This window comes from Siphateles boraxobius, unplaced genomic scaffold (genome assembly GCF_051911475.1).
Source record: "Siphateles boraxobius isolate OS27281-9 unplaced genomic scaffold, OSU_SipBor_1 130, whole genome shotgun sequence".
NCBI classification, from domain to species: domain Eukaryota; kingdom Metazoa; phylum Chordata; class Actinopteri; order Cypriniformes; family Leuciscidae; genus Siphateles; species Siphateles boraxobius.
This window is the reverse complement of record NW_027508734.1, coordinates 13,117,253-13,140,000: the sequence shown is the minus strand read 5'-3', so window position 1 is coordinate 13,140,000 and position 22,748 is coordinate 13,117,253. Positions and strand designations below refer to the sequence as shown.

The 22,748-nt window shown below is 36.5% G+C and overlaps 1 protein-coding gene across 1 annotated transcript in view; it reads right to left on the bottom strand.

Moving 5' to 3' along the window:
* Window positions 1-22,748, bottom strand: part of sh3gl3a (SH3-domain GRB2-like 3a) — a 44,015-nt gene that overhangs the window by 7,343 nt on the left and 13,924 nt on the right. Inside the window, exons 2-4 of the mRNA XM_077228038.1 lie at window positions 1,625-1,693; window positions 1,444-1,516; window positions 150-293 (exon numbers count right to left, since the gene is read on the bottom strand). Coding sequence (XP_077084153.1) covers window positions 150-293; window positions 1,444-1,516; window positions 1,625-1,693 — 286 coding nt within the window. The remainder of the gene's footprint in view (window positions 1-149; window positions 294-1,443; window positions 1,517-1,624; window positions 1,694-22,748) is intronic.

Below are 22,748 nucleotides of genomic sequence, written 5' to 3'. Positions count from 1 at the left end.
AGTGACTCAAGGAGAGATAGAGAGAGAGGGGGAGGGGGGGAGAGATCGACTAGCATTCCATCACATTGCAGCTGGATTTCTGCAACTGTTGGCCTGTGGTTCATGTCTGTGCATGTGTGTACGTGACTGTTGGTATGTGCAGACATTACCAAAAGTGGACTCCTCCCCCAGTTCCCGTCCATATCGCAGCATGCAGTCTCCTAATAGGCCTTCGGTTTGAGGATAACCCGTCGTCTTTACCTGCCCTCTGATTTTAGACACGGTGTTGAGCATTCCCAGTTTGGCTCTTGATGCTGTGCAGATATATATGACATACACTCAAGATAAAACCATAAATCATAGCACCGCACTCTAAACATGAGTCATTCAACCAAGTTATAGTAATTTAGGGAATTAGTGCCTACTCACAAAATAAATAAATCAAAATTATGCATGCAAAAAGAAAACAGAAACAATACAATTTCCAAATACGAGATAAAACAGTGTAAACCACTTTTTTAATATAAATTAATATTGTGGGACAGTGATGACGTTTTAGAGGGAGGTGAGTTGCAATTGTTCTCATTGAGTGAGAAAATATGTGACAATATTCAACAATATTATTGATTTTACTGCACTGTTTGACATTATTTGATGAGAACGGAAATAAACTAGATCATGACATCACTATTTTCTGCAGAACTTCTTTATAGATGCAACGAACTATTTTAATAATTGATGATCTTTACAATGATGCATCAATGATCAGTATTTTCCTGTGTATCACTGTAAAGCTGCTTTAAAACCATCTGTATTGTATAAAGCAAGTGCTATATAAAATAAAAAATTACTTGACTTGACAATCAGGTCCACAAATCAGTCAGAATGGTGGATTACATAAGTTAACAATTCAACCACTCGCCATTGTAGATTACATTTAAATCGAAATACACTAAATATCTGAGTTTGGTTAAAATGAAGGTCTGCTGCCATCATGCCACATTATTTGTTTACAGAGGATTTGATGACTGATTTTTACTGTTCTATTGTAATCATTTTTGAAGAAATTTTTATTTTTAAAACACACATTACCGTTCAAAAGTTTGGGGTCAGTACTATAACAAAGTAATAAGAAATGTTTCTTGAGCACAAAATCAGCACATTCAAATATTTTGCTGAAGGATCATGTGACACTGAAGACTGGAGTAATGATGAGTTTAAAAATCTTTTAAACAGTAGTGTGAATCTGCTTAGACTTTTATGTGACTTGCTTTTAAAAAATAGTATGGTAGTATAAACAAGTTATTATTGCATTGGTCACTTGTTGATGGTGTAAAGTAAGTGGTGTTCCAAGAGTTTTTTACTCAAAAACCATGCCTAGCCTCCTCCTTTCAGAAGTAATGTGAATGACTTAATGCAATCAAGTGCAAATTGCTGTAAATAAGTCTGATTTCTGAATCGTACCTGGGTTTGGTTGAAGGTATTCTGTGGTTTTAGTCATAAGTTCAAAAACAGACTTGTTGGTGACTTCTATTTTCTGTAAAGGTGGGAAAAGCAGTAAGAGTAAATAGAGTAAAGATTAAAGATTGTAAGAGTAAATATGCTTGTAACGTGTGAAGAAGGGGCTCATTTCTGCAGTTCTCACCCGCTCCATTTCCATGAAGTCTTCATCGAGTTTTGTCCCTTCTGCACCACTTATCTTTTCACTTAATAACTAGAAAAAGAGAGTGAGAGAGAGAGATTAGATCAGGGACAGGAAGTTTAGGCAGCCTGAAATCACATGATGTTTTCCTGTGCACAAAGTGGGGAGGGCGGAAGTAAAAAGAAAAAAGAAAAGAAAAGAAAAAATCAATAAAGAGTCTCTGTCTTAGCATATTATAGAAATGATACCTGACGTCATTGTGTGTTGAAACCAGCAGTTATAAGATGATAATATACACATTTTGTGGTGCACAATATTAGGGAAGCACGATATTGGATTTTTCATGATATTCAACATGCTGAATCAGCCCAAAAATGCCCTGATGGCGTCCGACTAGAGCCAATGGTGCGGAAAAAACTAAGCCGACCGCAGCTCAAAAACGGCCCGACGGCAAACCGTCTGGTTGGTGTGTCCTAGTCTCAGCCTCAGACATCACGCCCACGGACCGTTGGCTGAACGTCTGGTGCATAAAGCACACTTTTCTGGAAACACTTCAGGAGTCTCGAAGTCGCGATCTGATTGGTTGAATTCAGCAGGATGTCTGGGGAGAAGTGAGTGTTGCATTCTTTATTGGTGAAAAATAAAAGAAAGAAAAGAAACGCCTGGAAACAAATGCCGTTATGTCAAAACCCCTCGTGGAAGAAGAAAGCCGTTGTGTTTACAACTGTGGCAATGAGCGCTTAACAGGATCAACTAAACGCTGGATTTTCAAAAGTATGTGAAGTTTGCGACTCCATAATTGCAGTGAACTAGCCTAAATTATAGCTTGTCAAATTTGGCCCTATTTGGGTGTGAGCAAAAACACACAATTTTTGTGCGTGTCCCTTTAAATGCAAATGAGCTGCTGCTCCAGCCCCCTTTCCAGAAGAGAGCAGAGCCTTTACAGCTCGTGCTTCGTATACTCCGACAGCAAGAAAGCTGGAGAATCTCACGCATCCAAAATGTCAGAAATGATCAGTAGCGGTGTTCAGCCTTACATGTTCGAACCAGAATTACACACTGATGGAAAGATTTCAGAAGAAGTTACAACATTTAGCAACTGGGCGTTTATGAATGGCTAGTGGATAAAATCATGCAGTTGTTATTAATCTCATCAACTAGCATGTACCGTCATATTAATCTAAAACTTTTGTGCAAAACCAGCTTATTGTTGGAGAGGAGACAGGGTGATGAAGCCACTATAACGCTTCAACAACTTTCTTCGGCACATTTCCTTCATAAATGAAATTCAACCACGGTGTCCTCAGTGACTCAGATGCCAGGAGTCTAGTCTCTAATGTTTGTTGGTACATCCAAAAACACTACATTTGTCATGTGTTTTTTTTTTTTTCGCAGACATTGCATATCTCGAGCTGCTACAGCGAGGAAACTGAAATGGCGGACTGCTGCGGCTCACTCTGGGTGGTGTATATGCTAAAAGGGCAGATCGCCACCAGTCATGGCCAGGGCCACTAGTTTGGAAAAACTGTTTCTGATTTATAGAAATTTATGGATTTTTCACTATTATTGGCTGGTTGTGTACACACTGTGGACACATATCTGTGTTAAACACCTTATAAAAGTGAATTTTGCATAATATGTCCCCTTTTAAATGGGAATGCTGTTATAGGCGTCATATAGGTAGACATAGATCAGCTGAGCGTCAGCTGATGTGAGCTTGACTACCGTAACCTGCCAGAACTGACGCTATACGATTGATTTCTGTATTAGCCAGAATCTCAATGTCCCTGTATGACATTTATTATATAAATAGTCCACTGGACTGTTTGACTGTTTGTTGAAAACTACTTAGAAACACACACAACTAGGCTAAAGTAGCTGTCATTATATGTAACATTGAATGGCCACGCTAAAGGAAAAACTATTATCTCAGTATAAGTATGTGTGACACATCAAATGGTGCTAAACATAACAATCCAGACTAGTTACGCAGCACTAATAATCACTAAGAGGATTAACATATCTTACATAGTAAGACGTAAATTAGGTTAACATTTTTGCCATGTAGGTCAGTGAGAAATAGATTGAAAAATGACCAAAAACTAAAAAAATTTAGACACGATTACAAAGATTTTTAATCTGCAATTAGGCTATTGTTCAATAGACCTGTGTATGGTGGATGGATACGATGTACAGAATGTCGGATTATGGAAGTAAAATAGGTCTCTGCACATTGACTTTTGGGATGATTTTTATTTTCCTTGCAGATATGTACAAAACAAGAACATGCATTTCTTTTACCATGCATGCGTGCATCTTTGTCAAACCTCAAAAATCATTTGATTTTGATCTTACACTTCAATTCATCACCTGTCTCACTATACAGAGCTTCTATAAGACTGACATGTTGATTAGCTGCCTACTAGTTGATTCTGAAAATCTTAGTTTTTCCAATTATCTATAGCTCAGATATTCATCTGTTTCCTCATGCAAAGCACCAAGTGTGGCCGTATGAAGTGGCCTACATTTATACTAACACACACTTGTCAGAGTCAGAAAACTGACCTACTTCAGTTTGTTTACCATACCGCTGTGAACGAGTGATGAAGGCGTGAGGTCAGAAGGTCTATGCAAAACTCTCTCTCTTTAATGCACTGGTGACTGCAAGCAGAGGTTGTTCAAACACCCACATGAAAAGCTCACACTGTTCAGAAAGTGCTTCTAATGACAAGATTTTCATAAGCAACGTGATCAGGAGAAATTGTTGACAAGAGTTTACTGAATCAAGGGTCTAAATCAGATCAGATGGCTCACTTACTAAATTGCAGGTTCTCAAAATAAAGTATCAAAATAAATAAAGAACTGTTACTGTATACTGTGCCCTAATTTGCATCAGATAGATAGATAGATAGATAGATTATATATATTTCCTGGGAGATGGTATGATGAGCTAAATTAAATTTGTGAAGTTAAAAGCAGAGAGGTTTTGTCTTACAGCAGTTCAACACACACACACACACACACACACGACACACACGATACACATGACACAATTAAGCCCTATTTCTCATTTCCTCTTCATGGACAAATATTCATTTAACTGAGGAATGAACAAAGCGTTCTTCTATCTGAATAAGGAAGGACATTGCAACAAGTCCAGACAGTGATGACACCCACTCCAGCACACTGCACTTTCTCTTACAAACAAACACGCAATTAAATTAAAGTCACAGGCATATTGAGCGCTGCAGATGTTTGCTAGAGTCGAATCAAATGAAAAGGTTTCTGTCTGAGGGTGAAAAGCCACAGAAAGCACAGGCTAACCAACCTCTGAAAAAAAAAAATGACGGCTAGAAAAGCGCTCACTAATTAGCACTGACAGACTGCGGCATGACACCTTGTGCATAATGCAATACGATGCAACAAAACCATACAAATTAATATTTAATATTAATAACTGCAAACTAACAATACTAAAATGTTGAAGGTGAAAATTTGGCATTTGACTTTAGCATCCAGTCATTCAAATCCAGTTATTGGACTTTATAGCCTAGCAGAGGAAAAGATCGATTAAGACAGTTGAGACCTCTTTTTGGTCGATTTGTATGATTGGTAGTGATTTGTAGAGATGCTCCGATCAGGATTTTTGGGGCCGATTACCAAAATCATGATCTGCCGATTGCCGATCACAGAATGGCAGGGGAATGGGAATCTTTTATCTATAAACTAGCAGAGTTTGCACCATTTGTAGAAATTAAACTAACTATGAATTAACAGTATTGGGGGGGGGGGGGGGGGGGGGGCAGTAGAAATAGGCTACAGTCAACATCTTGAAGAACCACCAAGTGTTTATTTAATTGTATTTAGAAAATGAGATAACTTAAGGCTACTGTAGGCCATCATGCCCAAATAAGGCAGAGTAACATAAAATTATTCCAAACAAAGAGGGGTCAGGCAGACCAACACACATTAGATCAGCTCAATGGGATGGGATCAAGTTACACTTAGGCATATTTGGAAATTGTAGCCTATAAATATGCTGACTACATTTAATAATTGGCAGCAAAATGTAAAACTTGTTACACCAAAACTGGCTACTGCCACAAAGGACAAAATGACAAAACTATGGCAAGTTTTTTCTGTAATTATTATGAATGTCTGAGTTTTTCCAACTATGACAAAAGATATAAAATATTTTAGATTACTATAAGCCATCCTTCAAATAAGGCATAAGAAAAGAATAATGACCTATTTAAAACAAAGGTAGTTGGCCTAAGACTGAAAGACAAGGGAAGACTTGTGAAGTGATAGCATAGGCGTAATTTGGCTTTTTTAAAATATCGGCATCGGCCGATAAGTTTTTCTGATTGGCCGATGTGTTGGAAGCGGGACTTTTATTTTTACGGGCGGCGCTGAGAACACCAGCACCAGAAGAGAACGGCAGCGACTGATCACACAGCACTCACTCACATTCTCCGTCTTCATTAGTTTACGATCTCTGTCAGTCAGATCTAATACTTTGTTAGACAGAACCTGTGGCTACAGAACTGGTCAAAGAAAGTAAATGGTATGCGAAAAAGTAATACGTTTGCTTTTATATTATTTGTAACCGAAAAGGCAAACAATCAGCCTAAAATACTTTCTCATTTACCGTCAACATTCAGCAAATGCGCATCTACATAATTTAAACAAATCTCTGAATATCTAATAAACATTTAATTTCACAAACCTTGCAGATTTAATCGAATCCAGCTGTGATATCTTGTGAAGTGTGCATTTGTAGCCGGCATAAACGTGTTCCTGCGAGTGACGGTCTGTGCGCAGTGAGTGAATGCGAACAGAAGATCAGCTTCACAGGAGACTATCGAAACACTTTAAATCCTTCATTTTAAAATATGCTGTGCTATATCCAGTGGCCCACTGTGTCATATTCCTGTCGTTTTCACTGTGTGCTGTATGTAAAATTAGCGTTACCTTGTCAAAAGTCAAAAAAGTCTTTATTTGAAAAAATATGATTATCAGTGATTACTGATTAATTACCAAATTACTGAGTGCCCTGTTACAGTGTTTTCTTCCATTTTATTCACATATTCATATATTTTTAAACAATTACTTTATTTGTGAAAAATTCTGTAATAGGATTGCAGATTCAAGAAGTTGCCATCTAAAGTATAGGGCCTAAGCACGTTTATTTTAAAGATTTTTAAATGTGTATTAAATTTATCAAATGTATTAAATATTTATTTATATAAATATAAAGTGTGTGTGTGTGTGTGTGTGTGTGTGTGTGTGTGTGTGTGTGTGTGTGTGTGTGTGTGTATATATATATATATATCAGCTTTATATCGGCCATCGTCCACCCTGCTCTCTAAGATATCGGCATCGGCCATCAAAAAACCCATATCGGTCGACCACTAGTTTTTTAAATATTTTTTTTTATCAAGTGATCAAAGTGATCGTTGCCGCTGCGATCAGTGGCGCGGATACTGTGTTCTCTTGTGGCTTGCGCACAGTCTTCACTCGGACACACGCTTTAATCCGTTGTGGAGACTCTATTAGTTCCAGTGAAATTACAAAACAAAAAATACACAAACGTGTCCCTGCCTGATATACAACAACTGATAAACATAATCTGTTTTGATGAGAAGAAAAAAACGTATACGAGTGCGAATTAGAACCCAGGACCTCTGACACGCTAGCCAAAAGTTCTGCCACTAGACCACTAGAATTGACGCTTTAAATAATCGAATCTATGTATTTATTCTCGCTGTTAGCAACACACACACACACACACACAGCAAGCAAGCTCCGCTCTGCTGTTGTGTGCCGAGAGTAAAGCAGTCTAGGCCTGGACTACTACAGGAAAGAACAGTTTATGGCCCTGTCCACACAGAGACGCGTTTAGATGTATATGTAAAAGTTTTGTATTGTATCGGCGTTTTGTCCAGACGGATCCAGCGTTTTGGGAAGCTGAAACCGATATTTTTTTAAACCAGGCCCCAGCTGAAAACGACAACCTTTTCGTGTACATCCAATCTGTATATTTTGTGAAACGATGATGTCATCCCCCCACGTGTCGAGTCAGACACCGCTAAGTCACGTAACAGCAACAACAACGGCGGACTACATGCTTGTGTTCATGCTGCAGAAGCTACTGAGCCTCTTTTATTTCTTTCTTTATTATTTACTTGAATGTATTTTTATTTTATTTCTTTATTTTACTTCATTTATTTATTTATATTTTCTTTCTTATGTTATGATGCTTGTCTGTTGTCTGATTAAGACATTTAGTGTTTTGTAGAGATGGACATTTCTAGCAAAAATAATAATCGATGATCGCTGAGAATTATTTGATTATTATACAGAAAAATCCTGCCCCACATGCTCACCGGTAAAACGGCGTTCGCTCAAATTCCTCTCCGACATTAAATTTCTCTGTACTGTAGGCCTACGTGTTGATTAAGTTGATAATATGAAAAGTAAACAGCATGAGTAAGATAGGATCATAAGATGTGCAATATATCGGGAGACATATGGAGTGGGTCAGACATAATTTTGACCACTTCATTAAGTTTTGTTTTGTAAAGGCTTTTTTTAAAGTGAATTTCATTTTGTATAAATTGTATCTTAATTTGAATCGATCAATTGCCTGGATTTAATAAACAAGAAGCAAATATAGCAGAAAATATAATCAGGACATGGAGGTGACGGCGCGATAAATTGCATTGCTCTTGAAATGAACCGAAACTCAGAAATATATCTATAGAAAGCTTGAAATGTCTACTTTTAAACAAGTGCAAAACAAAACATTTCACAAGGAAATAACATAGTATTAACAGCTTGATAAACAAAACTGTAATAAACTGTCTTGAAAACAGACAACATCAAATAAATTAAGGTTAACTAACCTAAATTCCAGTCATAACAATAAACAAACTTTAAAATTGTTTGTAATAAATTGTATCTTTAAAACAGAAAACATAAAATAAATTAAGATTAACTAACCTAAACTCCAGTCATAACAATAAATAAAAACTAACAGAAGTTAAAGGTGCAATGTGTAAAAAATTTGAGTATCTATTAACAGAAATGCAATATGACATCCATAACTATGTTGTCAGTGGTGTATAAAGAACTTACTTAATAAACCGTAATGTTTTTATTACCTTAGAATGAGACATTTATATCTACATAACCGCGGGGAATCCCCTTCTATGAAGGTCGACTTATTGTGACGTCATGTTTCTACCGTAGCCGACAGCGAACAAACAGCGTTACAGAGCGCGTTTCATCACAACCTTGAAAGAGAAGCCCCAGAAAGCTAGAAGCTAGCCATAAACACTGTGAGTAGTGACTTTTCCCTTGTCAGTGGTGTAAAATATGTAGTTGGATTGTTTCATGTAACTTAGTTCTTCTCCCTCGCTGTGTTATGGCTTTGCTATGTGGGGATAAATGTGCTGGTTACGTTCGTGAGACAGCTGATTAGTACTCTTGTCATTGACCGTAAAACAGTTACAGGAATCACCAACCCGTCGATCTTGGAAGCATTTTAAGTCGATCGCGAAGAGTTTTCAAAATCAGAGAAAAAAAGCCTATTGTGTGTAGTAAATGGTGTCTAGGGGATGTGGAGGCGCGTGCGCTGTACAATCATGCCATTTTTGCCCCACGCACTTTTGGGCTCATGCGGACACGTCGAGTTTAAACAAGGCTTAACGCTTTAACCAGCTCAGCCACAGTAACAGCTCATATTAGCCATCTAAACTTTTACTACCCTGTTAGAAACAATATATAGTTGCATAGTTTCATGTGGTTCTTCTCCCTCGCTGTATTATGGGTTTGCTATGTGGGGGGAAATGTGTTGGTTACGTTTGTGAGACAATAAGCTGATTACTATTATTATATTTTATATTAAGACCCTTGATCCTCACCTGACTATGGCTTTGTAAACTTTATCCATGATGTGGTTTATAATGGACTGTGGTACAGAAACAGTGACAATGTTACACACTCTTGGCTTACTTTGGCTATTCTCTGCTGTCTCAGACGACGATATGTTTGTCCAGTTTCAGGCACCGTAGCTTCTTCGGAAGGGTGGGGTGAGCAGTGGGCTGAGCCCTCAGTGCAACTCGCAGCCGAACCACTAGATGTCGCTAAAAATCACACACTGCACCTTTAAAACCAAAAAATAGATTGCTATATAATGGACCGTTATATAGCATAAATATATAACTCATGGTGTAGTATTTCACTTTCACGCCTGCCTTAAATTTATCGTTCCATTCAGGAATAGCAACTCGTGTGAAATGAGTGCGTGATGGCAGCTGGTATCTTTTGTCGAGTGTTTGTATTACTCTTCGGAAGCCGCCCTTACTGGCGATGTACGCAGGCACCATGTCTTTGCATATATGATATTGTGTCTGTAATTTCTTGTGCCGTTTTGAATTCTCATAAGGCATGACCAGGGGCCTCATTTATAAAACTGTGCGTAGGATCCTTACTAAAAGTGTACGTGCGCCAGAAAGCTAAAAATGGCGTACTCAAAAAAATATTCAGACTTATAAAACCGTGCATACGCCAGAACCTGCGCAGAATTCACTTTATAAATCCCAGTTAGCGGAAGGTTGTGCTCACATGCGTCTCCTCCCCGAAACAACCATATATGGAGCTTACAACGCCTAGTTTTACTATGCATATCCTCATCTGCATATCATTTGCATAAGATTATTCATCCACGTGATAACATGTTTAACGGTACAAGACAGTAGGAAAATATGAAATGCGGCTGTGCTGTCACATTAGTTACATTAATAAAAACTAGTAGCCTATCCTTGCCTTGTTTTTGAATAAATAAATAAAATAGTATAGAATACATTTCGGAGAAAGTTTTTCTTAATCTTTTCCACTGGCCAAAGAGTATTTTTAATTGATTTATGTTTTTAATGGAAACAGATAGACCTTGTTGTGCATTATTTGCACGAAACCATTTTCTCAGACAATCTGCAATTATCATGATAAGCAATTATCTCTTTAGTTAAAACATTAAAACACAGCATGCAAGAGGAAAAGTGTTCGAAAGCATTGCATCCACAACAAATATTTCTATTTATTGAATATAAAAAATGTTGTAACTTCTCAGTAATGATTTCATGTAATTTAAGTGTTTAACTACATTAATCAGAATGGCATATTTAATCTAAATCTTTACAACAGAAGTAAAACAAAGTTTAAATCATTGTTTTATTTAAACTGTCGTGAACATGAACTGTATTTATGATTAGGACTTATAATGAAGATTTAGGGCCGAACTGGGACACAATTTCAGGCCGGGAAATCCTACACCCATCCAGGCCGTCCTATGCACCCAAATAAAATTTAGAAACACAGACAACCCTAACATAAAACCCCTAACATAAAAACAAACAACCAACCTAGAAGTAAAACAGTCTTAATATCAAATTGGTCTGCACATAACGTTATACAAGCATTTAAGTCCAAAGCTGTTACTACATCTCTACTTCTCATTCATACTGTAAATGTATATAAACTGCAGAAGAGAGGTTAAACAAAAATGTTAGCTTAGAAAGTCTGGAGGTTGCGCAAACTTCGCTGCTCTCAGCAACTTTATCAATAATGTTGTCAATGTCAATTCCAACAAGTATCTCCCTCTCTGTTGACATTAACATGAAAGCTTCAAGGTGTTCCTGATTAATAGAGGTCCTAAGTCTGTTCTTCACAAGCTTCAGTGTGGAGAAGCTTCTTTCACAGGCTACTTGTGTCACAGCCACAGACAATATCAACAAAAGATATTTGTAGCCCGGTCCAATGACATGATAGGCATCCGTGAGAAAGTTGTATTTAGACAGCAGGATATGGCAACATATTGCACAGTTTTTGCAAGTTGAACAAACTGTGCTCACCAACTCCAAGCCCTCATCAGCACCTGAAAGGTTAGCATCTTCTCCTGAGAGCTCCTTCACTGTCTTTACACTATAGCTATCCAAAGTAGACATCTTCAGCCTTTTCCAATGTGTTGCCAAATTTGTTAGCTCTGCCTGCAATGTCTCCACTGTGTCACGATCATCAAAGTTGATCAAAAACTAGCTAAGTTCTATCTAAGTTCACCTGTCACTTCTTCTGGCCTCATGGTACAAACAGAACTGTCTACACCTTGGTGCAAAACAACCACCTCATTGTAATTTGTTTGTCCAGAATCTGCATCTATTTTAGTAAAAATCAAAGTATTATATTTATGACAAAATGTTGTTGTTTTTATCTTAAAATTAATTAAATATCTAACATTTAGCAACACTATATTTCATACAATATGTTAAAAAAAAAAGTTTTTCTTATTTTTCTGTTCTTTCTTTTCTTATTCTCACCCCCTGGCTGAATCTGATGTATGATCATTGCACCACAGCTAGTGCTAGGTTGACTGTCTCCACCTTCATTTGATTAAAAAAAAAAGTGTTAAACATCACAAATGGGCAGACATAATTTTCTAAATTGTCTAATAAAATGATATTGCATTATTTTTTGTTGATGTCTGCACTATCACTCCTGACTCCCTGATCCCAGTACCTACCATATAAATGTTAATATTTGTCTGCTAAATTACTAATGTAACTTTACAACAACAACAAAAAAATCTCCTTTAGCATACAGTATTTTGACTGATGATAGTAGCTAATGGGGCGCTACCGCTTTAGTAGTTCAATACTAAGTTAACGAAGAAAAAAGTACAGTATCTATTTACAGATGAAACTGACCTGCACTTGAAGCCCTGAACAGGTCAGTAATTTTGCACCATTTTGCTGCTTCTTCTTGGAGTGCTTTCTTTTTCGGAACCGGTTCCGACCTAAATGGTAGTAACAAGACCGAATAGAACGAACATTTCAGTGCCTGACTTTGTTTTACCGCCCCCTAGTGTTCTGGCGTCAACTTACGTGACGTCAGTGCCGCTACTCGGCACACTTGTTGAACTGATAGCGCGGGGATTAACCCTCTGGGGTCGGCGGTATCGCCGGCGATACCAGCTCACTTTTTTCCTTATCAGTGCAAAAGAGACTCAAATTACTCTGTTGATTTTGATCTTACATATAAGTGCTGTACATCATTACATCCTGTTAAGTGTCTATTTTTTTGTGGGTACTCACAATAAAAACAAAGTGTTGTGCTTTTCGTCAAATAAAGAAAAAGAAAAATGATGCACGTTTTACCTTCTCTCGTCAGTGAGGTCCATTCTGAAACGCGTCCGAAAAATTAACTGTAACTCTGTCAATACTTGTCACAGAGATACGAGAGATCTCTCTTTATGAAGCTGAAATTCTCTTCTTTTAAATGAAGTAATTTATATAAAAAAACAAATATTCTCAGTTTATGTAATCTGTATGAAAAGAGAGAGATGTCAGTATTTTTCTTTCCAGCTCATTATACCTCAAAACGCGTTAATGTGCCACGCCCACGGAGAGCGCACGGTATTCAAACGCAAATGATCTAAGGCAAGCCATGCAAACATGCCAACGCCCACCAGCTGGATTATAAAATCATGTTTAGTAAGTTTCTTACTACCGCTGTGAACACAGCGTATCCCTACCCTGTGAGGAATAATACTATAATACTATAATACTAAATTGCAATTCGCAAAAAGTCGCAATTGCAACTAGATTATTTTTCAAAATTATTCAGGCCTAATCGAGTCAAAAAACAGATCTGCACATCTGTAATACATTTCAGAAACAGTTTATTATTAAATGCACTTCTGGTCATAAATATTAGATCTAAGACTTTAGTAAACCTTGAACAAAGCTTTCCTTCAAACCCAAGGCCTTTGGTCTGGTATGCTCATCTATCTCTATTTTATTCTGTGATGACCTTAGATATTTCACTGGCTGAGAATTTCATCTGTATGTGTGTTACACACTAACACACACTAACATCAGCACAAACTGTTGCTGTCTAATAAACCACAATATATTTGACCTGACCTTCTGAACTATATCGCTGGTGTCGGGCGGCTGCTACACAATAGCAAGCAGATACCGAACAGATAACACTCAATGTTTTTTCAGGCAGTACTACTGCTGTGTTCTTTATGTAGCCATTACACACATCTAAAGAGTGGAGGATGAAACAAAACACATAAAAGAGCCCGACAAATTTGTGAGAGAACACAGGACATTTGCAGCTCGTTGGTCCAAAAAGGAAAACGATAGAATGATAAAGTCAAACATTAATTTGAGTAGTTTAAAAACGTATTCTGTATGTATTTAATATGCTGCACTTAATGTTTCAGTTCTACCTCAGAGGATGCTGTCTCTACAAAACAGGCTAAAAATGAGTGGAAACGTCTTTTCCATCACAAGAGCTTAATTACATTTTGAAATTAAAATAGAAAACATTTTAAATTGTAACCATTGTACAATATTATAGTATATAGTTCATGACGTTGCATAAGATTACAACACATGCTGTTAAATAATAAGCATGGAAACCTTAAAATCAGTTTGATACAAAATAACAATAAAAGCTGGTGAGCCTGAAATCAGCTTCCTACCCAAGATACCATGATCTTGTCAGTCTCTGTGGCTTCCTCGAACTCCACTCACTAGCAACCAACTAGGTCAGGCTAAATTTAGCCATAACACACAAAGGAAATTAGCCCCATATGGCAGTATTGCTTTTGACTTACACTACTCAATGACATTCTCTCAACTCAAACACATCAATGTGTGATTAAACTCAGCCTGAAATCAAAATTCACCTTTTTTTAATGGACATTAATGGTGCACAAACACTGCACGGAAATTCCACAGAAAACAAAAGATAACCCTAATGATAACTATATTAGCGTCTGAGGCTGCACAGAGAGGGACACTTCAGATGCGGATTTTAAAAAGACAATGAAACTGTTCCGTACGTGTTTAAATATAATTATATCATTTGTTGACTAGAAGCTGCATTAGTGGAGAACAGCATTATGTTTGCCGTCGAGGCTGAGAGGACGCTAACATTAGCAGTAGCCTACCTCAAACGGTTAAAAAACGTTGTAACAAAAACACACGCAAGTCCGACCCAAATGTTTAATGTCACGATCGTTACAATCTATTTGCATTAGTTGATATCCAGCGGGTCCCTTTTATGCATTCGTTATGCAGCGAAGTTCCATATTTAAAGCTAGCATCACTGTATCGTCATGCAGCCGACAGAAACATTTAAACAAATCAGAAACGCATTCGATTTCAGTTCCTTTTTATCGTCACTGTAATACATATTTTGTTATTTTGATTAGATAATCATCTAATGTTCTAAAATAGAGGCAAATAAAGTGTGAAAGTATACATATAATATGTGTGTCTAATTTCAATGCTATGGCTTTTGTGTGTGTATTTAAAGATGGCCATCTTTAAACATGACTGTTTGGATTTAAAACTTTACACTTTTTAACATTATAGTTATCGTCATTGGTGTGAACAGGCTTTTTGTCCTCAGAGGTGCACAAATTATTGTGCATTTAAAACAAAAACAGCACACCACGTTCCCCATTTCCCATCATTTAAATACATCTAACAACACCTGTATTATGCAGCAATTTCTCTAGAACTTATAGTTGAAATGTTTATTTGATTGATGATTTGAAATGCTGCTGACATTTGATTAATAACAAAGACTTATTTCTAATTATTTATCTATGTATGACTCTCTGGTTATGTAAACACCCACAGACTGTAATTTCTAGCTGACGATAAATGCTGCTATTAAAATATTATTTTCAACTTAATGTCTATTTACTGCATCTTTCTGTTGTATAATTAGTATCATTTTGAGTCATCCATCAGTTTGTAAAAACAAAAGACAAGTGGGTTTACAGTAGCGCATTAATAATGTGTACAAACTTACTAAGCAGGCCACAGAAGCGATCCGTAGACCTAAAACAGAAAATAACCTGTAATATTCCTTTAATTCCTTGTTGACGTTTGCCAGTGAAAGAATGAATTGAACTTTGAAACCTGAGGCTGAGTTTCACTACAAACTATTTCATACAATAGAAACAACAGGCTTCTGGAAGTCTACTGGTGGTGATAATAATCACTGAACACAGCTGTGCCTGTGATAATAACAGTCACTGAAGACAGCAGGAAACCGTGACTCCATTACGGATCCAGTAGGGTTTTATTATCACTGCGCATGATGACAAATAAGCAGCAAGTGTGAAATCAACTTGACGTCAGTGTGGTGTGACTCTCATCTGGAGGAGGATACCATCCTGACTCAATCCATTATCCATAATGTGACAAGTGAAACAGGATACTCAATTTAAAAAAATAAGAATAAGGTTATTTCATTTTGATGGAAGACAGATATTTCCTTTAGATTTATGTGCACTGATGAATTGCTCACAGATTTTATGAAGACTTACTGAATAATGAATACAACTGAATAATTTTGTCATTTACGGCTTGTTAGATCTATAGAGCTCGGGATCGTTTCGGCACGTCGCGATGCATTGTGGGAATCACTGTACGGAAGTAGATGTGCTGTATAGTAGGCAGTACGTAATTACGTTGGTCATTAGATAAAATAAGGTTTAATTTAGGTTATTTTTAGGAAAATGGTTCAGTATTGCTGTATTGTGACGCCTCATAAATCATGTAAGTGGTGGTCTTTTTGGTTTGCTTTGTAGTCTACTCCGTTAGCGTTAATGGCTAACGATAACTGATATTTTTATCACATGGTCAATAGATTTTCAGCTGCCAGAGTTAACTAGCTAGCTACATTTACATTGAATGTATTCATTTAGCAGTTAACTAAAGTTCTGCTGTTCATATTAACGTTAAAGTAGTAAGTACGTTGCTGTGTAGCAAACTGTGCTGGTAGCAAACTGTTATACTGATGTAGCTGCTGTTAGCCAAATCAGCATATCAATTCTCGATTAGCAATGTCACCTCGTTTATGCATCTAGATTTTGGTGGATAGACTAGGTTAGTCTAATATTGACAAGCTATGGCATAATTTGTACCTTACACTTCTAGAAAGCATCAGCCTAGACACACAAATGCAGTGGTAATTTCTAGCTATAGTCTCCTCTGTACTGGACCTTAAATGGCATTATGTTGCTGAAGCTGTAGCTCTGTAGCTTAAATGTTAAAATGCTTTATTATTACTAATAGCTTACATATTATTCTATTGCTGGAGCTCTGTAGTTTAACTGTTATTATTACATGGCTTGGTTGAATACTAATATTGAATGCGGTCTGCTATTTCTTGATAACAGACCACTGCCAAGTATAACACACCATTGCCATGAAAAACAGAGCATTGCCATGGACACAGTTCTGTTCATTCTGGAGCAATACAATCGTTTTTAAATCAATAAACTCCTTTATTTATCCGGAGATCGGCCGGTTACGCTATTACCTTAATCCAAACCGGACTATGCGTGACCTCTAAAATGGCCGCCGTTACCCACAATGCACCGTCACATGACGTCTACGCCGGAGCTCTATAGAATTCTGTCCCCATTGGCAGACATGTCTGTTGAGCGTAAGAGTGCAGTGATCTCATCAATGCAACTCGATTTCTGCACTTGACAATGCTTTCATCATAACTAACAGTGCAAACACAATGTAGGTTAAACAAAAGATTAATTTTATTTATCTGTATCACATCATCATTGTTTATAAAGGGAATTTTGGTCATAGTCACTGATACTCATGCGGTGCGATTGACAGTTCCAGCAATTATTGGGAGAATTCTTTGACCGCTTTCTATATCATTTAAATCACAATTTAAATAACAGATTATTTTCATGCTACTAATGCTGGGCATTATGACCAAAAATCCATATCACGGTATTTATCAAAATTATACCGGGTTCATGATATATGATGGTATTTGTTTTTCAAGCATGACTGGGTGTTAACCACATTTTCTACTGATTGAGGGAGGAAATACTGCAGTAGATTGACTTAGAATGCCCTATTTTACTGTCATGAGTGAAAATTGTAGAAAAAATTCACACTAGTATTAATACAGGTTTGCAAGGCTGTTTACAAAGACCTGCCAGCAGGAGGCGCTTTAGTGGCAGAAATAAACTGCAAAAATAGCGGTTTCCCCGGTAACGGCTGTACACAAAGCAGTGCTCATAAACGCGGCTTTATCAGGAAAGATAAAGAAAGATTGAATATTGAAACTTTCCTAAAGGCAGTTCCCTTCAAAGATATAAAAACAACCGTGCCGCGTTTTGACTTTGAAACGTGCAGTGCTTATGTTTATTCAACGATGTCAATGCCAACCACAAATAGATTTTCCAAAAGGCTGTTGATATTGTGAACCAATATATGGGAAACTGTAATATAATTTGACAGCTAGGCTCAATTATAGTTTAACCTATCAATATTCACAATCACGCACTGTGACCATAGGTATGAACCGGTATACAGCCCAACACTACATGCTACTAAGAGAAACAATGTGAAGTTGATCATTTAGTCAGTGGCTTGATTTACTGACACGTAGACAACATTATACGAGACAAAGAACATACATGAACAAGGTATTTTGAGTTCTGAAACTTACAGAATGTTTTTATAGTACAATGACCTGGAAAAGATCAAGGAAAATTTGATTTCCCAATTCATGACCACTTTAAATTAACAAAAATGTACTTCAATGGACACATACAGCTCCGTATGTCAAACATCTGAGAAAAGACAGTCAAAGACTCAATGTTCTCTCAGAAGTGAAGTTTCCTGCAGGGTACCGGAATAAAAAAAATACAGTTGTTTGTGAAAGAGTTTCCCAGCATGAGCGCTCTGACCTTTTTCCTCCCCAGAGAATAAAGACAATACTGAGGCATGATCAATGGAACAGCTCTAAGCGATGAGCCCCTTTCCTTTACGGGTAAAAAGCTAAGAAAACAATAAACACAACTGTGTTTTCTGTATGTTTGTTTTTGATGGGTGGGAAATGATTTCCTATTGTACCTTTTCAAGAATGCAGTTTCAATAAAAGGTCACAAAAACATGAACGCTCCACACAGACTCCTAAAAATGCCATCTGTTCAAGAGTAACATGCCAACTTGAACTAGCAGGAATGCCCACTACCCGAGTAGTCAGAACTGACAGCGATAACTGAATATAGGGATACACAATTCTGGATAAATTGAGAATGACTTTTTTTTAAAGACAGAAATCATGATTCTGAATAGACAATAGGGCTGGTCCGAATACCATTTTTTGAGCTTCGAAGCTTCCGTAGTAATCAACATCGAATATTCGAAGCTTCGGAGGGAAATAAAAAAATAATAATAAACGAGGCTCAAACATCCATTTCGTAACAGACATGCGTGTTTATTTGAGCACTTACGTCAATGAAACAATACACTAATGCATGTAAAGCATTGAAATAAACATCAGTAGTAAATAATGGTAACTTAAATAATATAATAGTTATTTTTTTTAAATTCGTTTTATATTTCCACACAAAGACGCATGATATAGCCTAAGCCTACCGCTCTGCACTTTGAGAGGGATCAGGGATGTGGGACACGAGCAGGAAAGAGACCATCTCTTTTCTAATATCTTCATGTTTTCTACTTGTTGTAAAAGAGTGAATTTTATCTTCCTCAGTGTCAAGACATTTAGGTTATGTTTGATTTTGCACTGCCAGAGAAATCGAAACTAAAATCACACGTGTGTGAGTGAAACGCGCTTTACAAATAAATTCAACGTGCCTTACCAAGTCTAATAACAAGCACAAGCTGTGTTAAAAAGAATTTGACATGCAAGTAAAAAGTTAGGCTACCTGTCCTACAGCGTTTTTTTCTACTTTAGGCTACCAGAGTAAAGAATGCGAATATAATAGGCCTAATTAAAAGCGAAACAAAGGAAGAAACATTTATAATCCTCTGCAAAATTAGGTGAGACGTGAGTGAAGATTTGGGAAAAGAAACAAGAGATTCCATCTCCAGTGGAATAACTAATTGAATATTGTTAAATACTGATAATAGGGAGACCAGATCGCAAACCAGAATACAAAGCCGACAAAGCTTACGTTTTTATGGGCTCATGCACAACCCTCTCATTCGTCATGAATCCAAATGTTTCCATGGCGATGTAACATTTAATTGTTAACCTATTGTTTATTTTGTAAACAATGCTTTGTGCTTCACCCGTGTCATAATACTCACGTAAAACGGTTAAACAGCATTCACATAAAAAACTAAATTTTTTTTCGGATCACCGCTGGTGCTACTCAGCCGCGGTGGTGCGTTGTCAAGTTTACCAGCACAGCCCTAAATAACGAGTAAAAAGGCGAATACATTTTGTTTCTATTATTCTGTTTCCCACAGTCTGTTTTCCACAATGTCAAAGCAACGCAGCTTAACCCAAAAAACAAGCTGCAGTTGTGCGCTTTAGACCGAGAATACTCCAGGTGCAGGGGAAACTTTAGTAGGCTAAGAATAAGCAAATATATTATATAACAAGGTTAGGTTCCTTCAACCGTCCATCATAATAAAAACGGCTAAGCTAAGATAATTGTAAAAAAGAGTATTGTATTTCGGCAGATTTTATAGTGTAAACATTTTCAAGCGCATATGAGAACCGTTTCGAGGGGGATGCCAGGTGTGCGGAAAAAAATAATAACTCCCCCCGAATATTCAAATCCAAAAATTGAAATCGAATACCAACCCACCGAACGAATATTCGAATATTTGGGTCCAGCCCTAATAGACAACTAAACAAAATACATGTAATTAACTAGAGGTTCTGACAAAATGTTAAGTATTGCAATCTGTTTAAAAAAAGAAATATATTAATTTTGAATTATTTTATATATATATATAATCTGTTGTGAATGATTCAAAGACTCTTAAAAAAATACTTCACCCGTTTCATTACTGGATGAATCAGCATTTTTAAATGAATCTCTTGAATGATTTAATGTCACATTTTTTAACAGTCACTTGTCGCCACCTACTGGTGTAATGACACAATCTTTATTTGAAGTGTGAAGTTACTTTCAAAAGGTGATTTACTACTCTATTTTGATCGCTACCGCAGACATCAGTGTTTATATCCGAACTATAAACTTTTATCCCCGTATTTCATTGATAATTTGAATTAATTTAAAATTGAAATAATGATACAGTGTGGTTGAAAAGACAACTGTTTCATACGTGTACATGGAAACTGCTTTCTCTGTGCGAGCGGCAGCGCTAACACAGATTTAAATGTTCACTGTGATTGTATCGCTGTACTTGTCAAAGGTTAAATAGACACAGCTGAATCGTTTTCGTTTAGGAAAAATATTGCGTGGGTGTTTGAATCAGGATCGCTATATTTTTAACTACCAATCTTGCAGCTCTAATTGAATATGAAAACACAATTGCAAGACAACTTTTGTTCAACTTGAAAACATTTCACACTGAATCATAATGCAATACATTTTCATAGCTCTGACTAGAAGATATACTGACAGATAATTGACAAATAAATGGGCTAAATATCTAGACTTTCAGATAATTGACAAAAAATGGGCTAAATATCTAGACTTTCATTCAAATTTTGGGATCAGTAAGTTTTTTTTAATTGTTTTGGAAAGTATTTTATGCTCACCAAGGCTGCATTTTGATCAACTGTACAGTAAAACAGTACTATTCTTTCTTACTATACTATTCTTTTATTAAAATAACTATTTTTTATATATATTTGAAATAATTATATAATTTTATATATAATTTAATCCTGTAATGACAAGCAAGGAAGGAAGTACAATTTATTTATATAGCACTTTTAACGCAAAGCACAAAGTGCTTTACACTATATAAAAACACAATCATTAAAATAAATGAATGAAGAGCTATACACCTTACATAAAGAAAAAATATATATCAAGACCCAAAACACACAGAAGACTTCACAAAATATTAAAAGCATGTCTATACAAGTACGTTTTCAGACGACTTTTAAAAAACAAACACATTCAGATTATCTAATATCAGCTGGCAAACTATTCCATAGTATTGGAGCCCTCACTGCAAACGCCCTATCCCCTTTAGTTACAAATCAAGTTCTTGGAACAGCCAGCAGCTTATTAAAGAAGATCTAAGACATCTCTCTGATTCATAAGGTTTCAGGAACTCAGTTGAATATATAGCCTAGGTGCCAACCCTTTTAAAGCTTTACTGTATCAAATTTTAAAATCAATCCTTTAATAAACAGGTAGCCTAAACCAATGTAAAGAAGCTAAAACGGGTGTAATATGATGAAATAACTTTGTTCTTGTCAGTAATCTGGCTGCAGCATTCTGCACTAATTCTAAACAAAAAGAAATAAAAGCATGAATAGGCCAAGTTTCTCTGTATCATTACAATTCAAAAAACAACTTACCTTGGAAATGTTTCTTAACTGATAAGAACAAGACTGAACCAACTTCTTGACATGAAATTCAAAATTTTTATTGGAATCAAAAACAACCAAATTTCTTAATACCTGCTTAATATTCAGAAAAACCCCATTGAGAGCAAGCTCAATCTGATTTTTACTTGAGCTCGGACCAATTATCACATCTTCAGTTTTTTCAGTATTTAACCGCAGAAAATGTAAGGCCATCCAATTGTTTATGTCTGTCAAGCAAGCTTGAATGACATCCAGACTATTCAGATCCTTAGAACTCAATGATAAGTATAACCGTAGGTCATCTGCATAACAGTGAAATTTTATATTATGTTTTCTAATGACAGAACCTAATGGACAAAGCTGAATTTATCATTACTCCAGTCTTCAGTGTCATAAATATTCTAAAATATAATAATTCTAATTTTTTTTTTCCTGGATTCTTTGATTAATAGAAAGTTCAAAAGAGAAGCATTTATTTTAAATAGAAATCCTCTAAAACATCATAACTGTCTATAACTGTCACTATTATTTAATGTGCCCTTGCTCTCACAGGATAAAGTTTTGCAACTGCAACTGCAACTATTTACTGAAGAACAACATTGGCTGCAGTGCACTGGGAGACACCTGAGAATGAGTAACACAACACCACAAAGCAAAATACAGTATTTTAATCGCTCCACAACACTTCATCACACATAAACCTGTGGATTCTGCATAATTACAGGAA